Below are 22,356 nucleotides of genomic sequence, written 5' to 3' on the forward strand. Positions count from 1 at the left end.
GGTGGGAATTAAAGTAGGAATCCCAGGTGGGAATTTCGAATTCCAGTTGGGAATTTCCAGGTGGAAATTCCAGGTGGGAAATTCCAGGTGGGAATTCTGAGTGGGAATTCCAGGGAAAAAATTCCAGGTGGGAATTTCCTGTTGGGAATTCCAGGTGGGAATTAAAGTGGGAATTCCAGATGGGAATTTCGAATTCCGGATTGGAAATTCCAGGTGGGAATTTTGAGTGGGAATTCCAGGTGGGAATTAAAGTGGGAATTTTGGGTGGGAATTCCAGGGAAAAAATTCCAGGTGGGAATTTTGAGTGGGAATTTTGGGTGGGAATTTCCAGGAAAAAATTCCAGTTGGGAATTCCAGGTGGGAATTCTGAGTGGGAATTCTGGGTGGGAATTTTTGGGGGGGAATATCCAGGGAAAAAATTCCAGGTGGGAATTCTGAGTGGGAATTCCAGGTGGGAATTAAAGTGGGAATTTTGGGCAGGAATTCCAGGGAAAAAATTCCAGGTGGGAATTTTGGGTGGGAATTTCCAGGTTGGGAATTCCAGGTGGGAATTAAAGTGGGAATTCCAGATGGGAATTTCGAATTCCAGGTTGGAAATTCCAGGTGGGAATTTTGAGTGGGAATTTTGTGTGGGAATTTCCAGGAAAAAATTCCAGTTGGGAATTTTGGGTGGGAATTTCCAGGTTGGGAATTCTAGGTGGGAATTTTGGGCAGGAATTCCAGGGAAAAAATTCCAGGTAGGAATTCTGGGTGGGAATTAAAGTGGGAATTTTGGGGAATTTTGGGTGGGAATTCTGGGTGGGAATTTTGGGTGGGAATTTTGGGTGGGAATTTTGGGGGGAATATCCAGGGAAAAAATTCCAGGTGGGAAATTCTGGGTGGGAATTTTGGGCAGGAATTCCAGGGAAAAAATTCCAGTTGGGAATTCCGTGTTTCCTCACCATGTCCGTGTAGATCTCGGTGGCGCGGATCAGGCAGTTCACGGCCTCTGGAAAAACGGGAGAAAAAAAATCGGGAATGGGGCTGGAAAAACCGGGAAAAACCCTCGGGATCCCAACCCAAAATCCCTGGAATTGGGATAAAAACATTCCCAGATTCCGGGAAAAGTTCGGGAGATCGAAATTCCCGGTTTTTTTTGGTTGGGGTTGTTGTGTTATCCCAAAAAACGCCCCCAAAAAACCGGGAATATTCCGGGAATGTTCCGGGAATGTTCCGGGAATGGGGAGGGGGGGTTGGGATTCCAGAAGCTCCAGGGACATCCCGAGGTTTTTCCATCCCAAAAATCCGCAAAAAATTCCGGAATTTTCTCCCCTTCCCCCATCTGGAGCCGGCGGAAACCAAAACTTCGGGAATTCTGCCCAGAAACTTGGGAATTCTGCCCAAAACCTCGGGAATTTTGCCCAAAACTCTGGGAATTCTGCCCAAAACTCCAGGAATTCTGCCCAAAACCTCGGGAATTCTGCCCAGAACTCCGGGAATTCTGCCCAAAAACTTGGGAATTCTGCCCAGAACCGCGGGAATTCTGCTCAAAACCTTGGGAATTCTGCCCAAAACCTCGGGAATTCTGCTCAAAATTCTGGGAATTTTGCCCAAAACCTCGGGAATTCTGCCCAAAACCGCGGGAATTCTGCCCAAAACCTCGGGAATTCTGCTCAAAACCGCGGGAATTCTGCTCAAAACCTCGGGAATTCTCCCAAAACCTTGGGAATTCTGCCCAAAACTCTGGGAATTCTGCCCAAAACTCCGGGAATTCTGCCCAGAAACTCGGGAATTCTGCCCAGAACTTTGGGAATTCTGCCCAGAACCGCGGGAATTCTGCCCAAAACTCCGGGAATTCTGCCCAAAACCTCGGGAATTCTGCCCAAAACTCTGGGAATTTTGCCCAAAACCTCGGGAATTCTGCCCAAAACCTCGGGAATTCTGCCCAAAACCTCGGGAATTCTGCTCAAAACTTCGGGAATTCTGCCTAAAACTCCAGGAATTCTGCTCAAAATGCTGGGAATTCTGCCCAAAACCTTGGGAATTCTGCCCAGAACTTTGGGAATTCTGCCCAGAACCGCGGGAATTCTGCCCAAAACCTCGGGAATTCTGCCCAAAACTCTGGGAATTTTGCCCAAAACCTCGGGAATTCTGCCCAAAACCTCGGGAATTCTGCTCAAAACCTTGGGAATTCAGCCCAAAACTCTGGGAATTCTGCCCAAAACTCCAGGAATTCTGCTCAAAATTCTGGGAATTCTGCCCAAAACTCCAGGAATTCTGCTCAAAATTCTGGGAATTCTGCCCAAAACTCTGGGAATTCTGCCCAAAACTCTGGGAATTCTGCCCAAAACCTCGGGAATTCTGCCCAAAAACTTGGGAATTCTGCCCAGAACCGCGAGAATTCTGCTCAAAACTTCGGGAATTCTGCTCAAAACTCTGGGAATTCTGCCCAGAACTCCGGGAATTCTGCCCAAAACCTCGGGAATTCTGCCCAAAACTCCGGGAATTTTGCTCAAAACCTCGGGAATTCTGCCCAAAACCGCGGGAATTCTGCTCAAAATTCTGGGAATTCTGCCCAGAAACTCGGGAATTCTGCCCAAAACCTTGGGAATTCTGCCCAAAACCTTGGGAATTCTGCCCAAAACTCCGGGAATTCTGCCCAAAACTCCGGGAATTTTGCCCAAAACCTCGGGAATTCTGCCCAGAACTCCGGGAATTCCGCCCGGAGCTCGGCTCCATCTGCTCGGATCCAGGCGATTCCCGCCCCCGGAATTCCGGCTGCAGCCCAAAATCCGATGGAAAAGTGGGAAAAGAGCCCCCCCCCGGCAGAAATTCCATGGGAAAAGGGGAAAATCCGGGAATTTTGGGGAATTCCAGGGGGATTTGGGGCTCCCGGGGCGGCGGAAGAGCCGGAACCCTCTGGAATTGTGGTGGGAATCGGGAATCGTTCCCTGGGATTTGATTCCTGAGGAATTCTGTGGGAATTCTGTGGGAATTTCTGTGGGAATTCTGTGGGAATTCTGTGGGAATTCTCTGGGAATTTCAGTGGGAATTCAGTGGGAATTCAGTGGGAATTCTGTGGGAATTTCAGTGGGAATTTCAGTGGGAATTCTGTGGGAATTCTGTGGGAATTCTGTGGGAATTTCAGTGGGAATTCAGTGGGAATTCTGTGGGAATTTCTGTGGGAATTCTGCACGAATTCTGCTGGAATTCTGTAGGAATTTCAGTGGGAATTCTGCGGGAATTTCGTGGGAATTCTGTGGAAATTCTGTGGGAATTCTGGGGAATTCAGCGGGAATTAAGTGGAATTCTGTGGGAATTCTGTGGAAATTCTGTGGAATTTCAGTGGGAATTCTCCAGGAATTCTCCAGGAATTCTCTAGGAATTTCAGTGGGAATTTCAGTGGGAATTCTGTGGGAATTTCTGTGGGAATTTCTGTGGGAATTTCTGTGGGAATTCCATGGGAATTCTGCTGGAATTCTGCGGGAATTCTGTGGGAATTCTGTGGGAATTTCAGTGGGAATTCTGTGGAATTTCAGTGGGAATTCTGCGGGAATTCTGTGGGAATTCTGTGGGAATTCTCTGGGAATTTCAGTGGGAATTCTGTGGGAATTCTGCAGGAATTCTGTGGAATTTCAGTGGGAATTCTGCGGGAAGGGAATTCTGCGGGAATTTCCTGGGAATTCTGTGGAATTTCAGTGGGAATTCTGTGGGAATTCTGTGGGAATTCTGGGGAATTCAGCGGGAATTAAGTGGAATTCTGCGGGAATTTTGTGGGAATTCTGGGGATTCCCAGCCCCCACAGCCACACCAGGCCCAGAACTCCCCAAAATTCCCAAAATTCTCAAAATTCCCAAAATTCCTGCTCCCCACCCTGCGGATCCGCCGTCCTACGGATCCAGCAGGATTTTAGTGGGATTTTAATGGGATTTTCCAGGATTTTAATGGGATTTTCCAGGATTTCCCAGGACTCCAAAGGATTTTCCAGGATTTCCATTGGATTTCCCAGGATTCCAAAGGGATTTGCCAAGATTTTAATGGGAAAGTAAAAAATGGGATTTCCCAGGATTCCAAGGGATTTCCCAGAATTCCAAGGGATTTCCCAGGATTCCAAAGGGATTTCCCAGAATTTCAAAGGGATTTCCCAGGATTCCAAGGGATTTCCCAGGATTTCAATGGAATTTCCCAGAATTCCAAAGGGATTTCCCAGAATTCCAAAGGGATTTCCCAGGATTCCAAAGGGATTTCCCAGAATTCCAAGGGATTTCCCAGAATTCCAAAGGGATTTCCCAGAATTCCGAAGGGATTTCCCAGAATTCCAAGGGGATTTCCCGGAATTCCAAAGGGATTTCCCAGAATTCCAAAGGGATTTCCCAGAATTCCAAAGGGATTTTAACGGAATTCCAAAGGGATTTCCCAGAATTCCAAAGGGATTTCCCAGAATTCCGAGGGATTTCCCAGAATTCCAAAGGGATTTCCCAGAATTCCAAAGGGATTTCCCAGAATTCCAAGGGATTTCCCAGAATTTCAAAGGGATCTCCCAGAATTCCAAAGGGATTTCCCAGAATTCCAAAGGATTTCCCAGAATTCCAAAGGGATTTCCCAGAATTCCAAAGGGATTTCCCAGAATTCCAAGGGATTTCCCAGAATTCCAAAGGATTTTCCAGAATTCCAAAGGGATTTCCAAAAATTCCAAGGGGATTTCCCAAGATTTTAATGAGATTTCCCAGAATTCCAAAGGGATTTCCCAGGATTTCAATGGAATTTCCCAGAATTCCAAAGGGAATTTTCCAGGATTTTAACGGAATTTAACGAGCCTTCACCAGCACCCGCTGACATTTCCTGGGATCCAGGTGGATTTTCCCGGGATTTCCCGGAATTCCAGCCGATTCCAGCGGGAATTTTGGCGATTCCCAGCCCCGGCTCCCCCCGGAATTCCCAGAATTCCCGGAATTCCCGGAATTCCAGCCCCTCACCCTGCGGATCCGATTTTTTGAAGGCGTTCCCGGCGTCCACGAAGTTGACGGCGGCGTCGTGTTTGCTCTGGAGCTGCAGCTGGAGCTGCGCCGCGCGGGAGAACGCCGCGCCCGCCTCTGGAAAACAGGGAAAAAACACCGGGATAAACACCGGGAAACAGCGGGATAAACACCGGGAAAACACCGGGAAAACACCGGGAAAACACCGGGAAAACACCGGGAAACAGCGGGGAAAACACCGGGAAAACACCGGGATAAACACCGGGATAAACACCGGGAAACAGAGGGATAAACAACAGGAAACAGCGGGAGAACGCCGCGCCCGCCTCTGGAAAACACCGGGAAAAAACACCGGGATAAACAACGGGATAAACAGCGGGAGAACGCCGCGCCCGCCTCTGGAAAACAGGGAAAAAACACCGGGATAAACACCGGGAAACAGCGGGAAAACACCGGGAAACAGCGGGAGAACGCCGCGCCCGCCTCTGGAAAACACCGGGATAAACACTGGGAAAACAACGGGAAACAGCGGGAAACATCGGGATAAACACCAGGAAACAGCGGGAAAACATCGGGATAAACACCGGGAAACAGCGGGATAAACAATGGGAAACACCGGGAAAACATTGGGATAAACACCGGGATAAACACCGGGAAACAGCGGGAAAACATCGGGATAAACACCAGGAAACAGCGGGAAAATATTGGGATAAACAACGGGAAACAGTGGGGGAATGCCATGCCCACCTCTGGAAAACATGGAAAACACCGGGAAAATATTGGGATCAACACCGGGAAACAGCGGGAAAACATTGGGATAAACACCGGGATAAACACCGGGAAACAGCGGGAGAACGCCGCGCCCACCTCTGGAAAACATCAGGAAACACTGGGATAAACACCGGGATAAACACCGGGAAACAGCGGGAAAACAGCGGGAAAACACCGGGATAAACAACGGGAAAACACCGGGAAACAGCGGGATAAACAAGGGGAAACAGCGGGAGAACGCCGCGCCCGCCTCTGGAAAACATCGGGAAAAACAACGGGATAAACAACGGGAAAGAACAGGAAACACCGGGATAAACACCGGGAAAACACCAGGAAACAGCGGGATAAACACCAGGAAACAGCGGGAGAACGCCGCGCCCGCCTCTGGAAAACACCGGGAAAAAACACCGGGATAAACACCGGGAAACAGCGGGAGAACGCCGCGCCCGCCTCTGGAAAACACCGGGATAAACAACGGGATAAACAACGGGATAAACAACGGGAAACAGCGGGAGAACGCTGCGCCTGCCTCTGGAAAACACCGGGAAAACATCGGGATAAACACCGGGAAACAGCGGGAAAACACCGGGAAAACACTGGGATAAACAACAGGATAAACACCGGGATAAACAACGGGAAACAGCGGGAGAACGCCGCGCCCGCCTCTGGAAAACACCGGGAAAACACCGGGATAAACACCGGGATAAACAATGGGAAAACAACAGGAAACAGCGGGAGAACGCCGGGATAAACAAGGGGATAAACACCGGGATAAACACCGGGAAACAGCGGGAAAAAACACCGGGATAAACACCGGGAAACAACAGGATAAACAACAGGAAACAGCGGGAGAACGCCACGCCCGCCTCTGGAAAACATCGGGAAAAAACAGCGGGATAAACACCGGGAAACAACGGGATAAACACCGGGATAAACAGCGGGAGAACGCCGCGTCCGCCTCTGGAAAACACCGGGAAAACACCGGGAAAACAACAGGAAACAGCGGGAGAACGCTGCGCCCGCCTCTGGAAAACAGGGAAAAAACACCGGGATAAACACCGGGAAACAGCGGGAAACACCGGGAAAACACCGGGATAAACAACGGGAAACACCCGGAAACAGCGAGAAACAGCGGGAGAACGCTGCGTCCGCCTCTGGAAAACACTGGGAAAACACCGGGATAAACAACGGGAAACAGCGGGAGAACGCCGCGCCCGCCTCTGGAAAACAGGGAAAAAACAGCGGGATAAACACCGGGATAAACAGCGGGATAAACACCGGGATAAACAGCGGGATAAACAGCGGGATAAACACCGGGATAAACAGCGGGATAAACACCGGGAAACAATGGGATAAACACCAGGAAACACCGGGAAATACTGGGATAAACAACGGGAAACATCAGGATAAACACCAGGAAACAGCGGGAGAACACCGCGCCTGCCTCTGGAAAACACCCAGAAAACACTGGGAAAACACCGGGATAAACACCGGGAAAACACCGGGATCAGCAACGGGATCAGCAACGGGATCAGCAGCATTCCCAGGATCCCCACGATCCCCACGATCCCCAACATTCCCAATATTCCCAACATTCCCGATATTCCCCACATTCCCGATATTCCCAACATTCCCCACATTCCCGACATTCCTGACATCCCCAGGATCCCCAACATTCCCAGGATCCCAGGATTCCCCATATTCCCGACACCCCCAGGATCCCTGACATTCCTGACATTCCCAGGATCCCTGGGATCCCCAGCATTCCCAGGATCCCCAACATTCCCAGAATTCCTGACATTCCCAATATTCCTGATATTCCTGACATCTCCAGGATCCCCAGCATTCCCAGGATCCCTGGGATCCCCAATATTCCCAGGATCCCAGGATTCCCAATATTCCCCAGGATCCCTGACATTCCTGACATTCCCAGGATCCCTGGGATCCCCAACATTCCCAGGATCCCAGGATTCCCAATATTCCCCAGGATCCCTGACATTCCTGACATTCCCAGGATCCCTGGGATCCCCAACATTCCCAGAATTCCTGACATTCCCAGAATTCCTGACATTCCTGATATTCCCGACATCTCCAGGATCCCAAACATTCCCAGGATCCCTGGGATCCCCAACATTCCCAGGATCCCAGGATTCCCTATATTCCCGACACCCCCAGGATCCCTGACATTCCTGACATTCCCAGGATCCCTGGGATCCCCAGCATTCCCAGGATCCCCAACACTCCCAGAATTCCGGACATTCCCGATATTCCTGACATCCCCAGGATCCCCAGCATTCCCAGGATCCCAGGATTCCCGATATTCCCAACATCCCCAGGATCCCTGACATTCCCAATATTCCCGATATTCCTGACATCCCCAGCATTCCCAGGATCCCCAACATTCCCAGAATTCCTGACATTCCCGATATTCCTGATATTCCTGACATCCCCAGGATCCCAAACATTCCCAGGATCCCCGGGATCCCCAACATTCCCAGGATCCCAGGATTCCCAATATTCCCCACATCCCCAGGATCCCTGACATTCCTGACATTCCCAGGATCCCCAACATTCCCAGGATCCCCAGGATCCCTGGAATCCCCACGATCCCCAGCATTCCCGATATTCCCTATATTCCCAACATCCCCAGGATCCCTGACATTCCCAACATTCCCGATATTCCTGACATTCCCAGCATTCCCAGGATCCCTCACGTTCCCGACATTCCCGATATTCCCAGAATTCCCAGAATTCCGGCTGCACTCACGGCTCCAGTTTTTGGCCATTTTGAACATGTTGGCGGCGCGGGTGAAACAATCGCTCGCCTCCTCCAACCGGGAAGAGCCCCTGGAACAACCGGAAAATGGGAATTGGGAATTGGGAATGGGATTGGGAATGGGGAAAATGGGAATGGGAATGGGAAATGGGGATTGGGAATGGGGAATGGGAATTGGGAATTGGGGACTGGGAATGGGGGAAATGGGAATGGGAATGGGAAATGGGAATGGGGAATTGGGAATTGGAATGGGAATTGGGAATGGGAATGGGAAATGGGAATGGGAATAGGAATGGGAAATGGGAATTGGGAATGGGAATTGGGAATGGGAATTGGGAATGGGAATGGGAATTGGGAATTGGGAATTGGGAATGGGAATGGGAAATGGGAATGGGGGAATTGGGAATGGGGGAAATGGGAATGGGAAATGTGGGAATGGGAATGGGAATTAGGAATGGGAATTGGGAATGGGGAAATGGGGATTGGGAATGGGAAATGGGAAATGGGGATTGGGAATTGGGAATTGGAATTGGAATTGGGAATGGGAATTGGGAATGGGAAATGGGAATGGGAAATGGGAATGGGAATGGGAATGGGAATGGGAATTGGGAATGGGAATGGGGAATTGGGAATGGGGGAATTGGGAATGGGGAATTGGGAATTGGGAATGGGAACGTGGGAATGGGAATTGGGAATGGGGAATGGGAATTGGGAATGGGAACGTGGGAATGGGAATTGGGAATGGGGAATGGGAATTGGGAATGGGAACGTGGGAATGGGAATTGGGAATGGGAATTGGGGAAATTGGAAATGGGAATTGGGATTGGGGATTGGGAATGGGAATGGGGGAATGGGAAATGGGAATGGAAATGGGAATGGGAATTGGGAATGGGGAATGGGAATGGGGGAATGGGGAATTGGGAATTGGGAATGGGGAATGTGGCAATGAGAATGGGGAATGGGGGAAATGGGAATGGGAAATGGGAATTGGGAATTGGGAATGGGGAATGGGGGATTGGGAATTGGAATTGAGAATGGGGAATTGGGAATTGGGGATTGGGAAATGGGGATTTGGGAGGGAAATGGGAATTGGGAATGGGGAATTGGGAATGGGAATTGGGGATTGGGGAAATGGGAATGGGAATTGGGGAATTCGGGATTTGGGGACTGGGAAATGGGAATTGGGGATTGGGGAAACTGGGAATGAGAATTGGGGATTGGGAATGGGAATGGGAAATGAGAATGGGAAATGGGGAAATTGGAAATGGGAATTGGGATTGGGAATGGGAGTGGGGGAAATGGGAATGGGAAATGGGAAATGGGAATGGGAATTGGGAATGGGAAATGGGAATGGGAATTGGGAATTGGGAATTGGGAATGGGAATTGGGAATGGGGATGGGGATGGGAATGGGAATGGGAATTGGGAATGGGGATGGGAATTGGGAGTGGGGGAAATGGGAATGGGGAATGGGAATTGGGAATTGGGAATGGGGAATTGGGATTGGGAATTGGGGATTGGAAATGGGAATTGGGAATGGGGAATGGGAATGGGAAATGGGAATGGGAATTGGGAATGGGAAATGGGAATGGGAATTGGGAATGGGAATTGGGAATGGGAATTGGGAATGGGAATTGGGATTGGGAAATGGGAATGGGAATTGGGGGAAATGGGAATTGGGAATGGGAATGGGGAATGGGAATTGGGATTGGGAATTGGGAATGGGAAATGGGGGAAATGGGAATGGGAAATGGGAATGGGAATTGGGAATGGGAATTGGGAATGGGAGTGGGAATTGGGAATGGGAATTGGGAATGGGAATGGGGAATTGGGAATGGGAATGGGGAATTGGGAAATGGGAATGGGAATGGAAATGGGAATGGGAATGGGAATTGGGAATGGGAATTGGGAATGGGAATTGGGAATGGGAATTGGGAATGGGAAATGGGAAATTGGGAATGGGGAATTGGGGACTGGGGATTGGGAATGGGAATTGGGAATTGGGAAATGGGAATGGGGGAAATGGGAATGGGGGAAATGGGAATTGGAATTGGGAATGGGAAATGGGAATTGGGGAAATGGGAATGGGAATGGGAATTGGGAATGGGAATTGGGAATTGGGAATGGGAATGGAAATGGGGAATGGGAATTGGGAATGGGATTGGGAAAATGGGAATTGGGAATGGGGAATGGGAATTGGGAATGGGAAATGGGAATGGGGGATTGGAATTGGGAATTGGGGATTGGAATTGGGAACTAGGGAAATGGGAATTGGGGATTGGGGATTGGGGATTTGGGAGGGAAATGGGAATTGGGGAAATGGAGATTGGGGATTGGGAATTGGGGAAATGGGAATGGGGGAAATGGGGAGGGGTAAATGGGAATGGGAATTGGGGATTTGGGAAACGGAATTGGAGAAATGGGAATTGGGGATTGGGAATGGGGGAGGGAAATTGGGAATTGGAGGACTGGGAAATGGGAATTGGGATTGGGAAATTGGGATTGGGAAGGGAAATTGGGAATTGGGGAATGGGAATGGGGGATTGGGGAATGGGGAAATGGGAATTGGGGGATTGGAAAATGGGGATTGGGGGGGAAATGGGAATTGGGAATTGGGAAGGGAAATTGGGAATTGGGAATGGGGGAGGGAAATGGGGATTGGGAATTGGGAAGGGAAATTGGGAATTTGGGATTGGGAAATGGGGATTGGGAAGGGGAACTGGGAATGGGAACTGGGAATTGGGGATTGGGAAATGGGGATTGGGAATTAGGGGGAAATTGGGAATTGGGGATTGGGGAGGGGGAAATGGGAATGGGAATGGGGGAAATGGGGATTGGGAAGGGAAATTGGGAATTGGGGAGGGGAAATCAGGAATTGAGGAGGGAAATGGGGAATTGAGGGGGGAAATGGGGAAGGAAAGTGGGAATTGAGGGGGAAAATGCGGACTGGCGGAAAATTGGGGGGAAATGGGAATTGAGAGAGGTAAATTGTGGGGGGAAATGGGGATTGTGAGGAGGGAAATGGGGAATTGAGAAGGAAAATGGGGAAGAAAAGTGGGAATTGGAGTGGGAACAGCGGGAATTGGGGAATTGAAGGGGGAATTGGGGAATTGAGGGGGGAATTGGGGAGGGAGCAGCGGGAATTGGGGAATTGAGGGGGGAATTGGGGAAGGAAAGTGGGAATTGGGGAATTGAGGGGGGAATTGGGACGGGAGCAGCGGAGGAACCGCGGCCGCCTCAGCCGAGCGCTCCCCGCTCTCCCCTCAGAACGGCCCCGCTCCCCCTCCCGGCGCTCCCCGGTTCCCCCGGCGCTCCCCTCACGTACCCGAAGAGGCCCCCGAGGAAGGATCGGGCCCCTCGGAGCCTCCGCTCGGCCTCGTTCAGCAACCGCTGCGCCTCCTCCTCCTTCCCCGCCGCCATCGCCGCCATGACGGCCCCGCCGCCGTCCCACGTGACACCCCCGAGCCGCATCACGTGACCCCGCCCCACCGCGTCACGTGACAGCCCCCGCCGCGGCGGCGCCCCCTGGCGGGCGGGAGGACTGGAGGTGGGCGTGGTTTATGCAAATTAAAAAGCGTCACGGCGACGCTGATAGGCCGGGCTTGAGGGGGGCGTGGTTTGTGGTGATTTATGCCTGTGGTGGGCGGGGTTTATGCAAATTAGGGCTGAGGGGTTGTCGCTGGTTTGTTGTGGGCGTGGTTTATGCTAATATCCAGCCCGGTGGGCGTGGTTTATGCTAATGAGAGGTCCCTCGGGGGGGGCTTGGCAGCTGAGGCGCCAGCGCGGGGGCGTGTCTATTCTAATGCCTGTCCGGGGGCGCGGTTTATGCTAATGAATTCCTCTCCCTGGCTCTCTGGGGGGGCCGCGGGGCCGCGGGGGGGGTCCCGTTAAATCCCCCGCTCCCCCCCGGTCCCCGCCGCGTCCCCCCGGGACCCTCGGTGTCCCCGGGAGTTCCGGCGGCGGCGATCAGGCAGCGCCGCGAACCCCTAAGCGGCGGGGCCCGGCGGGGTCCTGGCGGCGGCGCCCGTGCGGGGGCGCCTGGGAGACCCCGCGCCGGGCGCCGCTCAGGCCTCACGGTGAGTCCGCCACAAAAAGCACCGGAATCGCCCCAAATCGCGGCTCTGTCGCGACAGCGGCGGCGACACCGAGCCCGCGCTGCCCCCCCCGCCACCGGGAACCTCCCCCCCCCGCCACCGGGAACCCCCCCACCCCCTCCCCCACCGCCACCGGGGGCTCCGCCGCGCCCCCCCCCGCGCGCCCCGGGGCCCGGGAAGGGGGGGCGGGGCCCCTCCCCCTCCCCCCCCCCCGCTCTGAGCGGCCCCGAACGGGCCCAAAGCTGAGGGGGGCGGGGGGGGGAGGGGGAGCGGGGTGGGGCCTTCGGCCTCGGCCGCCTCTTCCTCCTCCTCCTCCTCCTCCTCCTCCTCCTCCTCCTCCTCCTCCTCCTCCTCCTCCTGCTCTTCCCGCTGTTGGCGCGGCTCTTCCTCCCCTGCTTCATCTTCCTCGTCCTGCTCTTCCTCCCCTGCCTCCTCTTCCTCCTCCTGCTCTTGCTCCCCTGCTTCATCTTCCTCGTCCTGCTCTGCCTCCCCTGCTTCATCTTCCTCCTCCCCTGCCTCATCCTCCTCCTCCTGCTCTTCCTCCCCTGCTTCATCTTCTTCCTCTCCTGCCTCCTGCTCTTCCTCCCCTGCCTCATCTTCCTCTTCCTCCTCTGCTTCATCTTCCTCCTCCTGCTCTTCGTCCGCTGCTTCATCTTCTTCCTCCGCTGCCTCATCCTCTTCCTCCTCCCCTGCCTCATCTTCCTCATTCTCCTCTTCCTCCTGCTCTTCCTCCCCTGCTTCATCTTCCTCATCCTGCTCTTCCTCCCCTGCCTCATCTTCCTCTTCCTCTGCCTCATCTTCCTCATCCTGCTCTGCCTCCTCTTCCTCATCCTGCTCTTCATCCCCTGCTTCATCTTCCTCCTCCTGCTCTTCCTCCTCTGCTTCATCTTCCTCCTCTCCTGCCTCATCTTCTTCCTCCTCCTCTGCTTCATCTTCCTCCTCCTGCTCTTCCTCCCCTGCTTCATCTTCTTCCTCCGCTGCCTCATCCTCTTCCTCCTCCCCTGCCTCATCTTCCTCATTCTCCTCTTCCTCCTGCTCTTCCTCCCCTGCCTCATCTTCCTCCTCCTGCTCTTCCTCCCCTGCCTCATCTTCCTCTTCCTCCTCTGCCTCCTCTCCCTCCTCCTGCTCTTCGTCCCCTGCTTCATCTTCCTCAACCTCCTCTTCCTCCTGCTCTTCCTTCCCTGCTTCATCTTCCTCCTCCCCTGCCTCATCTTCCTCCTCCTGCTCTTCCTCCCCTGCTTCATCTTCTTCCTCTCCTGCCTCCTGCTCTTCCTCCCCTGCTTCATCTTCCTCGTCCTGCTCTTCCTCCCCTGCTTCATCTTCCTCCTCCTCCTCAGCGTCCTCTCCCTCATCCTCCTCTTCGTCCTGTTCTTCCTCCTTGCCTCATCTTCCTCATCCTGCTCTTCCTCCCCTGCCTCATCCTCTTCCTCCTCCCGTGCCTCATCTTCCTCATCCTCCTCTTCCTCCTGCTCTTCCTCCTCTGCTTCATCTTCCTCCTCTCCTGCCTCATCTTCTTCCTCCTCCTCCTCTTCCTCCCCTGTCTCCTGAGCCTCCTCTCCCTCATCCTCCTCTTCTTCCTGCTGCTCTTCCTCCCTTTCCTCCTCTTCCTCCTGCTCTTCCTCCCCTGCCTCATCTTCCTCCTCCTGCTCTTCCTCCTCAGCCTCCTCTCCCTCATCCTCCTCTTCCTCCTGCTCTTCCTCCTGCTGTTCTTCCTCCCTTTCCTCCTCTTCCTCATCCTCTTCCTCCCTTTCCTTCTCTTCCTCCTGCTCTTCCTCCCCTGCCTCATCCTCTTCCTCCCTTGCTTCATCTTCCTCCTCTTGCTCTTCCTCCTCTTCCTCATCCTCCTCTTCCTGCTGCTCTTCCTCCTCTGCCTCCTCTTCCTCCTGTTCTTCCTCCTCTGCTTCATCTTCCTCCTCCTGCTCTTCCTCCTCAGCCTCCTGTCCCTCATCCTCCTCTTCCTCCTGCTCTTCCTCCTCCTCCTCCTCCTCTTCCTCTTCCCGCTGCTGCCGCGGCTCTTCCTCCCCCTCCTTCATCTTCCTCATCCTCCTCTTCTTCCTCTGCCTCCTCTTCCTCCTGCTGCTCTTCCTCCCTTTCCTCCTCCTCCTCTTCCTCCTCCTCCTCCTCCCGCTCTTCCTCAGGGGCCGCAGCTGCCCCTGGGCTGCCCCTGTGCCTTCATCTTCCCCTCCCTGCTCATCTTCCTCTTCCTCCCGCTGCAGGTCCCTGGCTCTGAGTGTGTGGCCTTCATCCTCTTCCTCCTCCTCCTCCTTCTCTTCCTCCCCTCCTCCTCTTCCTCCCCTCCTCCTCCTCTTCTTCCTCCTCCTCCTCCTCCTCCTCCTCCTCTTCCTCCCCTCCTCCTCTTCCTCCTCCTCTTCTTCCTCCTCCTCCTCCTCTTCTTCTTCCTCTCCTCCTCCTCCTCTTCTTCCTCCTCTTCTTCCTCTTCCTCTTCTTCCTCCCTCTCCTCTTCCTCCTGCTGCTCTCCCCCGGGGATTTGGGAAGGGGCTGTGTGGCCTTCCTCCATCTCCTCTTCCTCCTCCTCTTCCTCCTCCTCCTCCTCCTCCTCTTCCTCCTCCTCCTCCTCCTCTTGTGTTGTTTTTCCTCTTCTTCCTCCTCCTCATCCTCAGGGGTTCAGTTCTGGAGCTGCCCCTGGCCTGTTCCCCTCTTCTTCCTCCTCTTCCTCCTCCTCCTGCTCTTCCTCTTTCTTCCTCCTCTTCTTCCTCTTTTTGTTCCCTTTCTCTTCATCCCCTTCCTCCCTTCCTCCTCTTCCTTGTCTTTCTCTTCTTCCTCTTCCTCTTTTTCTTCCCTCTTTTTTCCTCTTCTTCCTCCCCTTCCTCCCTTTCCTCTTCCTCTGTTTTCATCCTCTTCTTTTTCTTCCTCCTCCTCTTTCTCTTTTTCTTCTCTCTCTCTTCCTGTCCTTCCTCCTCCTCTTCCTCCTCCTCCTCCTCTTCCTCCTCCTCCTCCTCCTCTTCCTCTTCTTCCCTCTCTCTTCTCTTTCTCTTCCTCCTTCTCCTCCTCCTCTTCTTCCTCTTCCTCCTCTTCCTCCTTTTCCTCTTTTTCTTCCCTTTCTCTTGCTTTTCTTCCTCCTCCTCCTCCTCCTCCTCTTCCTCTCTCTGCTCCCATCTCCCGTCTCCGGCCGGGTCTGGTTTGGGATTTTGGGATCCTGCGGAATTCCGGGATCCCCCTCCAGCCCCTCCAGAATTCCCAAATCCCGGAATTCCGGGATCCCCCTCCAGCCCCCCAGAATTCCCAAATCCCGGAATTCCGGAATCCCCCATTTCCCAGGCTCCATCCCCCCCTCAGAATTCCCAAATCCCGGAATTCCGGGATCCCCCTCCAGCCCCCCAGAATTCCCGAATCCCAGAATTCTGGGGTCCCAGGATTCCCAGGCTCCAGCCCCCCAGAATTCCCGCATCCCGGAATTCCGGGATCCCAGCTCCACCCCCCCCGTCTTTCCCACATCCCGGAATTCCGGGATCCCAGGATTCCCAGGATTTCCCAGGCTCCAGCCCCTCGTTATTCCCAAATCCCGGATTTCCGGGATCCCAGCCGTTCCCGGCTCCAGCCCCCCAGAATTCCCAAATCCTGGAATTCCGGGATCCCGGCCATTCCCGGCTCCAACCCCCCCTCAGAATTCCCACATCCCGGAATTCCAGGATCCCGGCCATTCCCGGCTCCCTCCCCCCTCAGAATTCCCAAATCCCGGAATTCCGGGATCCCAGCTCCACCCCCCCCGGTCATTCCCACATCCCGGAATTCCGGGATCCCGGCCATTCCCAGCTCCAACCCCCCCTCAGAATTCCCAAATCCCGGAATTCCGGGATCCCAACTCCACCCCCCTGGTCATTCCCACATCCCGGAATTCCGGGATCGCGGCCATTCCCGGCTCCACCCCCCCAGTCATTCCCAAATCCCGGAATTCCGGGATCCCGGCCGTTCCCGGCTCCACCCCCCCCCAGTCATTCCCAAATCCCGGAATTCCGGGATCCCGGCCGTTCCCGGCTCCACCCCCCCCCAGTCATTCCCAAATCCCGGAATTCCGGGATCCCGGCTCCACCCCCCCTCAGAATTCCCAAATCCCGGAATTCCGGGATCGCGGCCGTTCCCGTCTCTCCGGGGCTCGGTGTCCCAATAAAGTCGGCTCCCCCGGGCCCGGCCGCTCTCCCGTCTGTGTCCCGGGAACCCCGGGGGGAAACTGAGGCACGGCGGGAGGGGGAGGGGCGCCAGCGCTCGGGAATGCCGGGGGGGGGGGGGGGGAGGGGATGGGATGGATCTGGGGGCCGGAATTGAGTCCTGGAGTATCCTCGGAGTAAGAGTTGGGGAGTGGAGGCTGAGCCGGGAGGATTCCCGGAGTGTCCCAGGAGTATCCCCAGAGTATCCCCATAGTATCCTAGGAGTATCCCCGGAGTATTCCCAGAGTATCCCTGGAGTGTCCTTGGAGTATCCTCGGAGTAAGAGTTGGGGAGTGGAGGCTGAGCCGGGAGGATTCCTGGAGTGTCCCAGGAGTATCCCCAGAGTATCCCCATAGTATCTCAGGAGTATCCCCGGAGTATTCCCGGGGTATCCCAGGAGTACTTCTATAGTATCCCGGGAGTATCCCAGTAGTATTCCCAGAGTATCCCTGGGGTGTCCCTGGAGTATTCTCGGAGTAAGAGTTGGGGAGTGGAGGCTGAGCCGGGAGGATTCCCGGAGTGTCCCAGGAGTATCCCCAGAGTATCCCAGGAGAATTCCCAGTGTATTCCCAGAGTATTCTCAGAGTGTTCCCAGAGTATCCCTGGAGTATCCCTGGAGTATTCTCAGAGTAAGAGTTGGGGAGTGGAGGCTGAGCCGGGAGGATTCCCAGAGTGTCCCTGGAGTATCCCAGGAGTATCCCCTGAGTATTCCCTGAGCATTCCCATAGTATCCCGGGGGTATTGCCAGAGTATTCCCAGAGTATCCCTGGAGTGTCCCTGGAGTATCCCTGGAGTATCCCTGGAGTGTTCCCACTGTGTTCCCAGAGTATCCCTGGAGTGTCCTTGGAGTGTCCCTGGAGTATCCCTGGAGTGTTCCCACTGTGTTCCCAGAGTATCCCTGGAGAGTCCCTGGAGGATTCCCGGAGTAAGAGTTGAGAAGTGGAGGCTGAGTCAGGAGGATTCCTGGAGTATCCCTGGAGTATCCCAGGAGTGCCCCAGGAGTATCCCTGGAGTATCCTCGGAGTAAGAGTTGAGGAGTGGAGGCTGAGCTGGGAGTATCCCCATAGTATCCCTGGAGTATTCCCATGGTATCCCCGGGATGGTCCCAGAGTATCCCCGTAGTACCCCTGGAGTATTCCCAGAGTATACTTGGAGTATTCCCAGTGTGTCCTGGGTGTATTCCCAGAGTATCCCCTGAGTATTCCTGGCATGTCCGGGGGGTATCCCTGGAGTATCCCCCAAGTATCTGTGGAGTATTCCCAGAGTATCATCGTGGTGTTCCTGGAGTATCCCTGGAGTATCCTCGGAGTATCCCAGGGGTATTCCCAGAGTATCCCCTGAGCATTCCCGGAGTATCCCAGGAGTATTGTGTGAGCATCCCCAGTGTCCCTGGAGTACCCCTGAAGTATTCCCAGAGTATCCCTGAAGTATTCCCAGAGTATCCCTGGAGTATTCCCAGAGTATCGCTGGAGTATTCCTGGAGTCTCCCAGGAGCATTCCCAGAGTATCTGAGGAGTGTTCCTGGAGTGTCTTGGGAGCATTCCCAGAGTATCCCGGGAGTAGTCCCAGAGTATCCCTGGAGTATCCCTGAAGTATTCCCAGAGTCCCCAGAGTATTCCCAGAGTATCCCGGGAGTATCCCCAGTATCCCTGGAGTATCCCTGAAGTATTTCCAGAGTCCCCAGAGTATTCCCAGAGTATCCCTGGAGTATTCCCAGAGTATCCCGGGAGTAGTCCCAGAGTATCCCGGGAGTATCCCCAGAGTATCCCTGCAGTATTCTCAGTGTGTCCCAGTTGTGTTTCCAGAGTATCCCGGGAGTATTCCCAGAGCATCCCCGGAGTATTCCCATAGTATCTCGGGAGTATTCTCAGTGTGTCTCAGCTGTGTTCCCAGAGTATCCCTGGAGTATCCCCAGAGTATCCCTGGAGAATCCCCAGAGTATCCCCGGAGTATCCCCAGAGAATCCCCAGAGTATCCCTGGAGTATCCCCAGAGAATCCCTGGAGTATGCCCAGAGTATCCCTGGAGTATCCCCAGGGAATCCCCAGAGTATCCCTGGAGTATCCCCAGAGAATCCCCAGAGTATCCCTGGAGTATCCCCAGAGAATCCCTGGAGTATGCCCAGAGTATCCCTGGAGTATCCCCAGGGAATCCCCAGAGTATCCCTGGAGTATCCCCAGAGAATCCCCAAGGTATCCCTGGAGTATCCCCAGAGCATCCCTGGAGTATCCCCAGAGAATCCCCAGGGTATTCCCAGAGTATCTTGGGGGTGTCCCTGGCGTGTCCTCGAAGGATCCCTGGAGTATCCCCTGAGTATTCCCAGAGTAGCTCCTGAGTGTTTCCAGTGCATCCCTGGAGTATCCCCGGAGTATCCCCGGAGTACGGGGCTGGAGTGGGATTTGTAACCCCTGAGTGGGATTTAGGGGCTGGAATTCTGTCCTGGAGTATCCCGGGAGTATCCCAGGAGTATCCCCTGAGTGTTCCCAGAGTACCCCCTGAGTATTCCTGGAGTATCCCCTGAGTATTCCTGGAGTATCTCCTGAGTATTCCTGGAGTATCCCTGGAGTGTCCTGGAAGGATTCCTGGAGTATCCCGGGAGTATCCCCGGAGTACGGGGCTGGAGTGGGATTTGTAACCCCTGAGTGGGATTTAGGGGTTGGAATTCTGTCCTGGAGTATCCTGGGAGTATCCCAGGAGTATCCCCTGAGTGTTCCCAGAGTACCCCCTGAGTATTCCTGGAGTAGCCCCTGAGTATTCCCAGAGTACCCCCGAGTATTCCTGGTGTATCCCCTGAGTATTCCTGGAGTATCCCTGGAGTGTCCTGGAAGGATTCCCGGAGTATCCCAGGAGCATCCCCTGAGTGTTCCCAGAGTACCCCCTGAGTATTCCCAGAGTACCCCCTGAGTATTCCTGGAGTATCCCCTGAGTATTCCTGGAGTATCCCCTGAGTATTCCTGGAGTATCCTTGGAGTGTCCTGGAAGGATTCCTGGAGTATCCCAGGAGTATCCCCTGAGCAGGAACTCAGGGTTGGAATTGCAGCCCGGAGTATCCCCTGAGTATCCTTGGAGTATCCACAGAGCACCCACAGAGTATTCCTGGAGTATCCACATAGTAACCCCTGGGTATTCCCCGAGTATTCCCCGGGGTATTGCTGGAGTATCTCCCAAGCATCCCTGGAGTAACCCCTGAGTAACCCCTGAGTATTCCCGTGGTATCCCTGGAGTATCCCTGGCGTATCCCTGGAGTATCCCCTAAGTATCCCTGGAGTAACCCCGGCGTAGCCCCAGAGTATCCCCAGAGTAACCCTGGAGTAACCCCAGCGTATCCCCTGGAGTATCCCTGAAGTATCCCCAGACTATCCCCGGAGTAATCCCTGGAGTAACCCCAGAGTATCCCCTGGAGTAACCCCAGAGTATCCCCTGGAGTAACCCCAGATTATCCCCTGGAGTATCCCCTGAGTATCCCCGGAGTAAATCCCATTCCCTGCCCCCGATCCCGGCAATTCCGGGAATTCCAGACTGGGAATGGTTCGGCTCATGGGCTGCTGGTAATCAATACCGATAATCAATAACCGATAATCAATAAGCGATAATCAATAACCGGTAATCAATAACCTATAACCAGTGATGAATAACTGATAGTCAATAACCGATGATCAATAGCTGGTAATTAATAGTTAATAACCAATGATGAATAACTGGTAATTAATATTCGGTGATCAATAACCAGTAATCAATAACTGGTCATCAATAACCGGTTATCAATAACCAGTAATCAATAACCAGTAATCAATAACCGGTCATCAATAATCGGTTATCAATAACCAGTAATCAATAACCAGTAATCAATAACCTGTCATCAATAATCAGTTATCAATAGCCAGTAATCAATAGCTGATAATCAAGAACTGGCAATCAATAAGCAATAATCAATAGTCAATTGCCAATGATGAATAACTGGTTATCAATAACCGGTAATCAATAGCTGATAATAACTGGCAATCAATAAGCAATAATTGATAGTCAGTAACCAATGATGAATAGCCGGTTATCAATAACCAGTAATTAATAGCTGATAATCAATAACTGGTAATCAATAATCAATAACTGGTTATCAATAATTGATAATCAATAGCTGATAATCAATAACCGCTCCGTGCTCTGTTGGTTGCTTTGGGTCAGTCCCAGCACTGGCCGCTGATCGATCGGGTATTGATTGGTTATTGATTGGTTATTGATTGGGTATTGATCAGCTATTGGATTGGGTATTGATCAGGTATCAATCGGGTATTGATTGGTTATTGATCGGGTATCGATCGGGTATTGATCGGGTATTGATTGGTTATTGATTGGGTATTGATCAGCTATTGGATTGGGTATTGATCAGGTATTGATCGGGTATTGATTGGTTATTGATCGGGTATTGATCAGCCATTGGATTGGGTATTGATCAGGTATTGATCGGGTATTGATTGGCTATTGATTAGTTATTGATCGGGTATTGATCAGCCATTGGATTGGGTATTGATCAGGTATCAATCGGGTATTGATTGGCTATTGATTAGTTATTGATCGGGTATTGATCAGCCTTTGGATCAGGTATCGATCGGGTATTGGATTGGGTATTGATTGGTTATTAATCAGGTATCGATCTGGTATTGATTGGATATTGGATCGGTTATTGATTGGGTATTGGATCAGGTATTGATCGAGTATTGATTGGGTATTGATCAGTTATTGCTCAGGCTTTAATTGGGTATTGATCAGGTATTGATTGGGTATTGATCAAGTATCGATCAGGTATCGATTTGGTATCGATCAGGTATCGATTTGGTATCGATCAGGTATTGATACGCCCAGCCGCTGGCTGGCAGCCGATCAACGACCAATTAACGATCAATTAACAACCAATTAACGATCAATTAACGATCAATTAACGATCAATCAGGGGCCGATCAATGCCCGATGAATTTCCCACCGGATCAATGATTGATCGATGATTGATCGATGATCGATCGGTTCGGAGGCGGTTAATCAATAATCACCGGTTAATTAGCGCTTGTTAATTGGGTCGGTGTTTAATTAAGTTCGTTATTAATTGGCGTTATTGGATCACAGATTCATCGATGGGCGTTATCGGTGATTGATTAGCTCGGCCTTCGATTAACGGAGCTGCGCGTTCATTAATGGATTCATTAATCAAGGGATTAATTAATTATTTAAGGGGTCAATTAATTAGTTAAGGAATTAATTAATGGTTTAATTAGTTAAAGGATTAATTAAGGGGTAATTAGGGTTAGTTAATTAATTAAGGGGTTAATTAGGGTTAATTAATGGACTAATGGATATAATTATAATTAATTATAAATAAATTAAGATGTTAATTAAGGGGTTAATTAATTAAGGGTTAATTAGGGTTAGTTAATTAAGGAGTTGGGGTTAATTAATTAATGCATTAAATAATTAACTTTTAGATTAAGTAACTAATTAATTGATTGATTAAGGGCTAATAATTAAAGGGTTAATTAGTCAATTTGCATTAATTAATTAAGGTTAATTAATTAAGGGGTTAATTACTTAATTAGGGTTAATTAAT

At 52.2% G+C, this 22,356-nt stretch overlaps 2 protein-coding genes across 6 annotated transcripts in view; one reads left to right on the forward strand and one right to left on the reverse strand.

Moving 5' to 3' along the window:
- The window catches only part of LOC131590002 (alpha-soluble NSF attachment protein-like), a 29,992-nt gene extending 18,020 nt beyond the window's left edge, over nucleotides 1-11,972 (reverse strand). For all 5 annotated transcript variants that reach the window (XM_058859790.1, XM_058859792.1, XM_058859791.1 and 2 more), the window contains exons 1-4: nucleotides 11,827-11,972; nucleotides 8,494-8,573; nucleotides 4,956-5,072; nucleotides 942-988 (exon numbers count right to left, since the gene is read on the reverse strand). In XM_058859790.1, the coding sequence (XP_058715773.1) occupies nucleotides 942-988; nucleotides 4,956-5,072; nucleotides 8,494-8,573; nucleotides 11,827-11,972 (390 nt within the window). The remainder of the gene's footprint in view (nucleotides 1-941; nucleotides 989-4,955; nucleotides 5,073-8,493; nucleotides 8,574-11,826) is intronic.
- A 132-nt stretch (nucleotides 11,973-12,104) lies between these two features.
- Nucleotides 12,105-22,356, forward strand: part of BICRA (BRD4 interacting chromatin remodeling complex associated protein) — a 50,412-nt gene continuing 40,160 nt past the window's right edge. Inside the window, exon 1 of the mRNA XM_058859793.1 lies at nucleotides 12,105-12,577. The gene's annotated coding sequence lies outside the window, so the exon portion shown is untranslated. The remainder of the gene's footprint in view (nucleotides 12,578-22,356) is intronic.

Source organism: Poecile atricapillus, chromosome 31, assembly GCF_030490865.1.
Source record: "Poecile atricapillus isolate bPoeAtr1 chromosome 31, bPoeAtr1.hap1, whole genome shotgun sequence".
NCBI lineage: Eukaryota > Metazoa > Chordata > Aves > Passeriformes > Paridae > Poecile > Poecile atricapillus.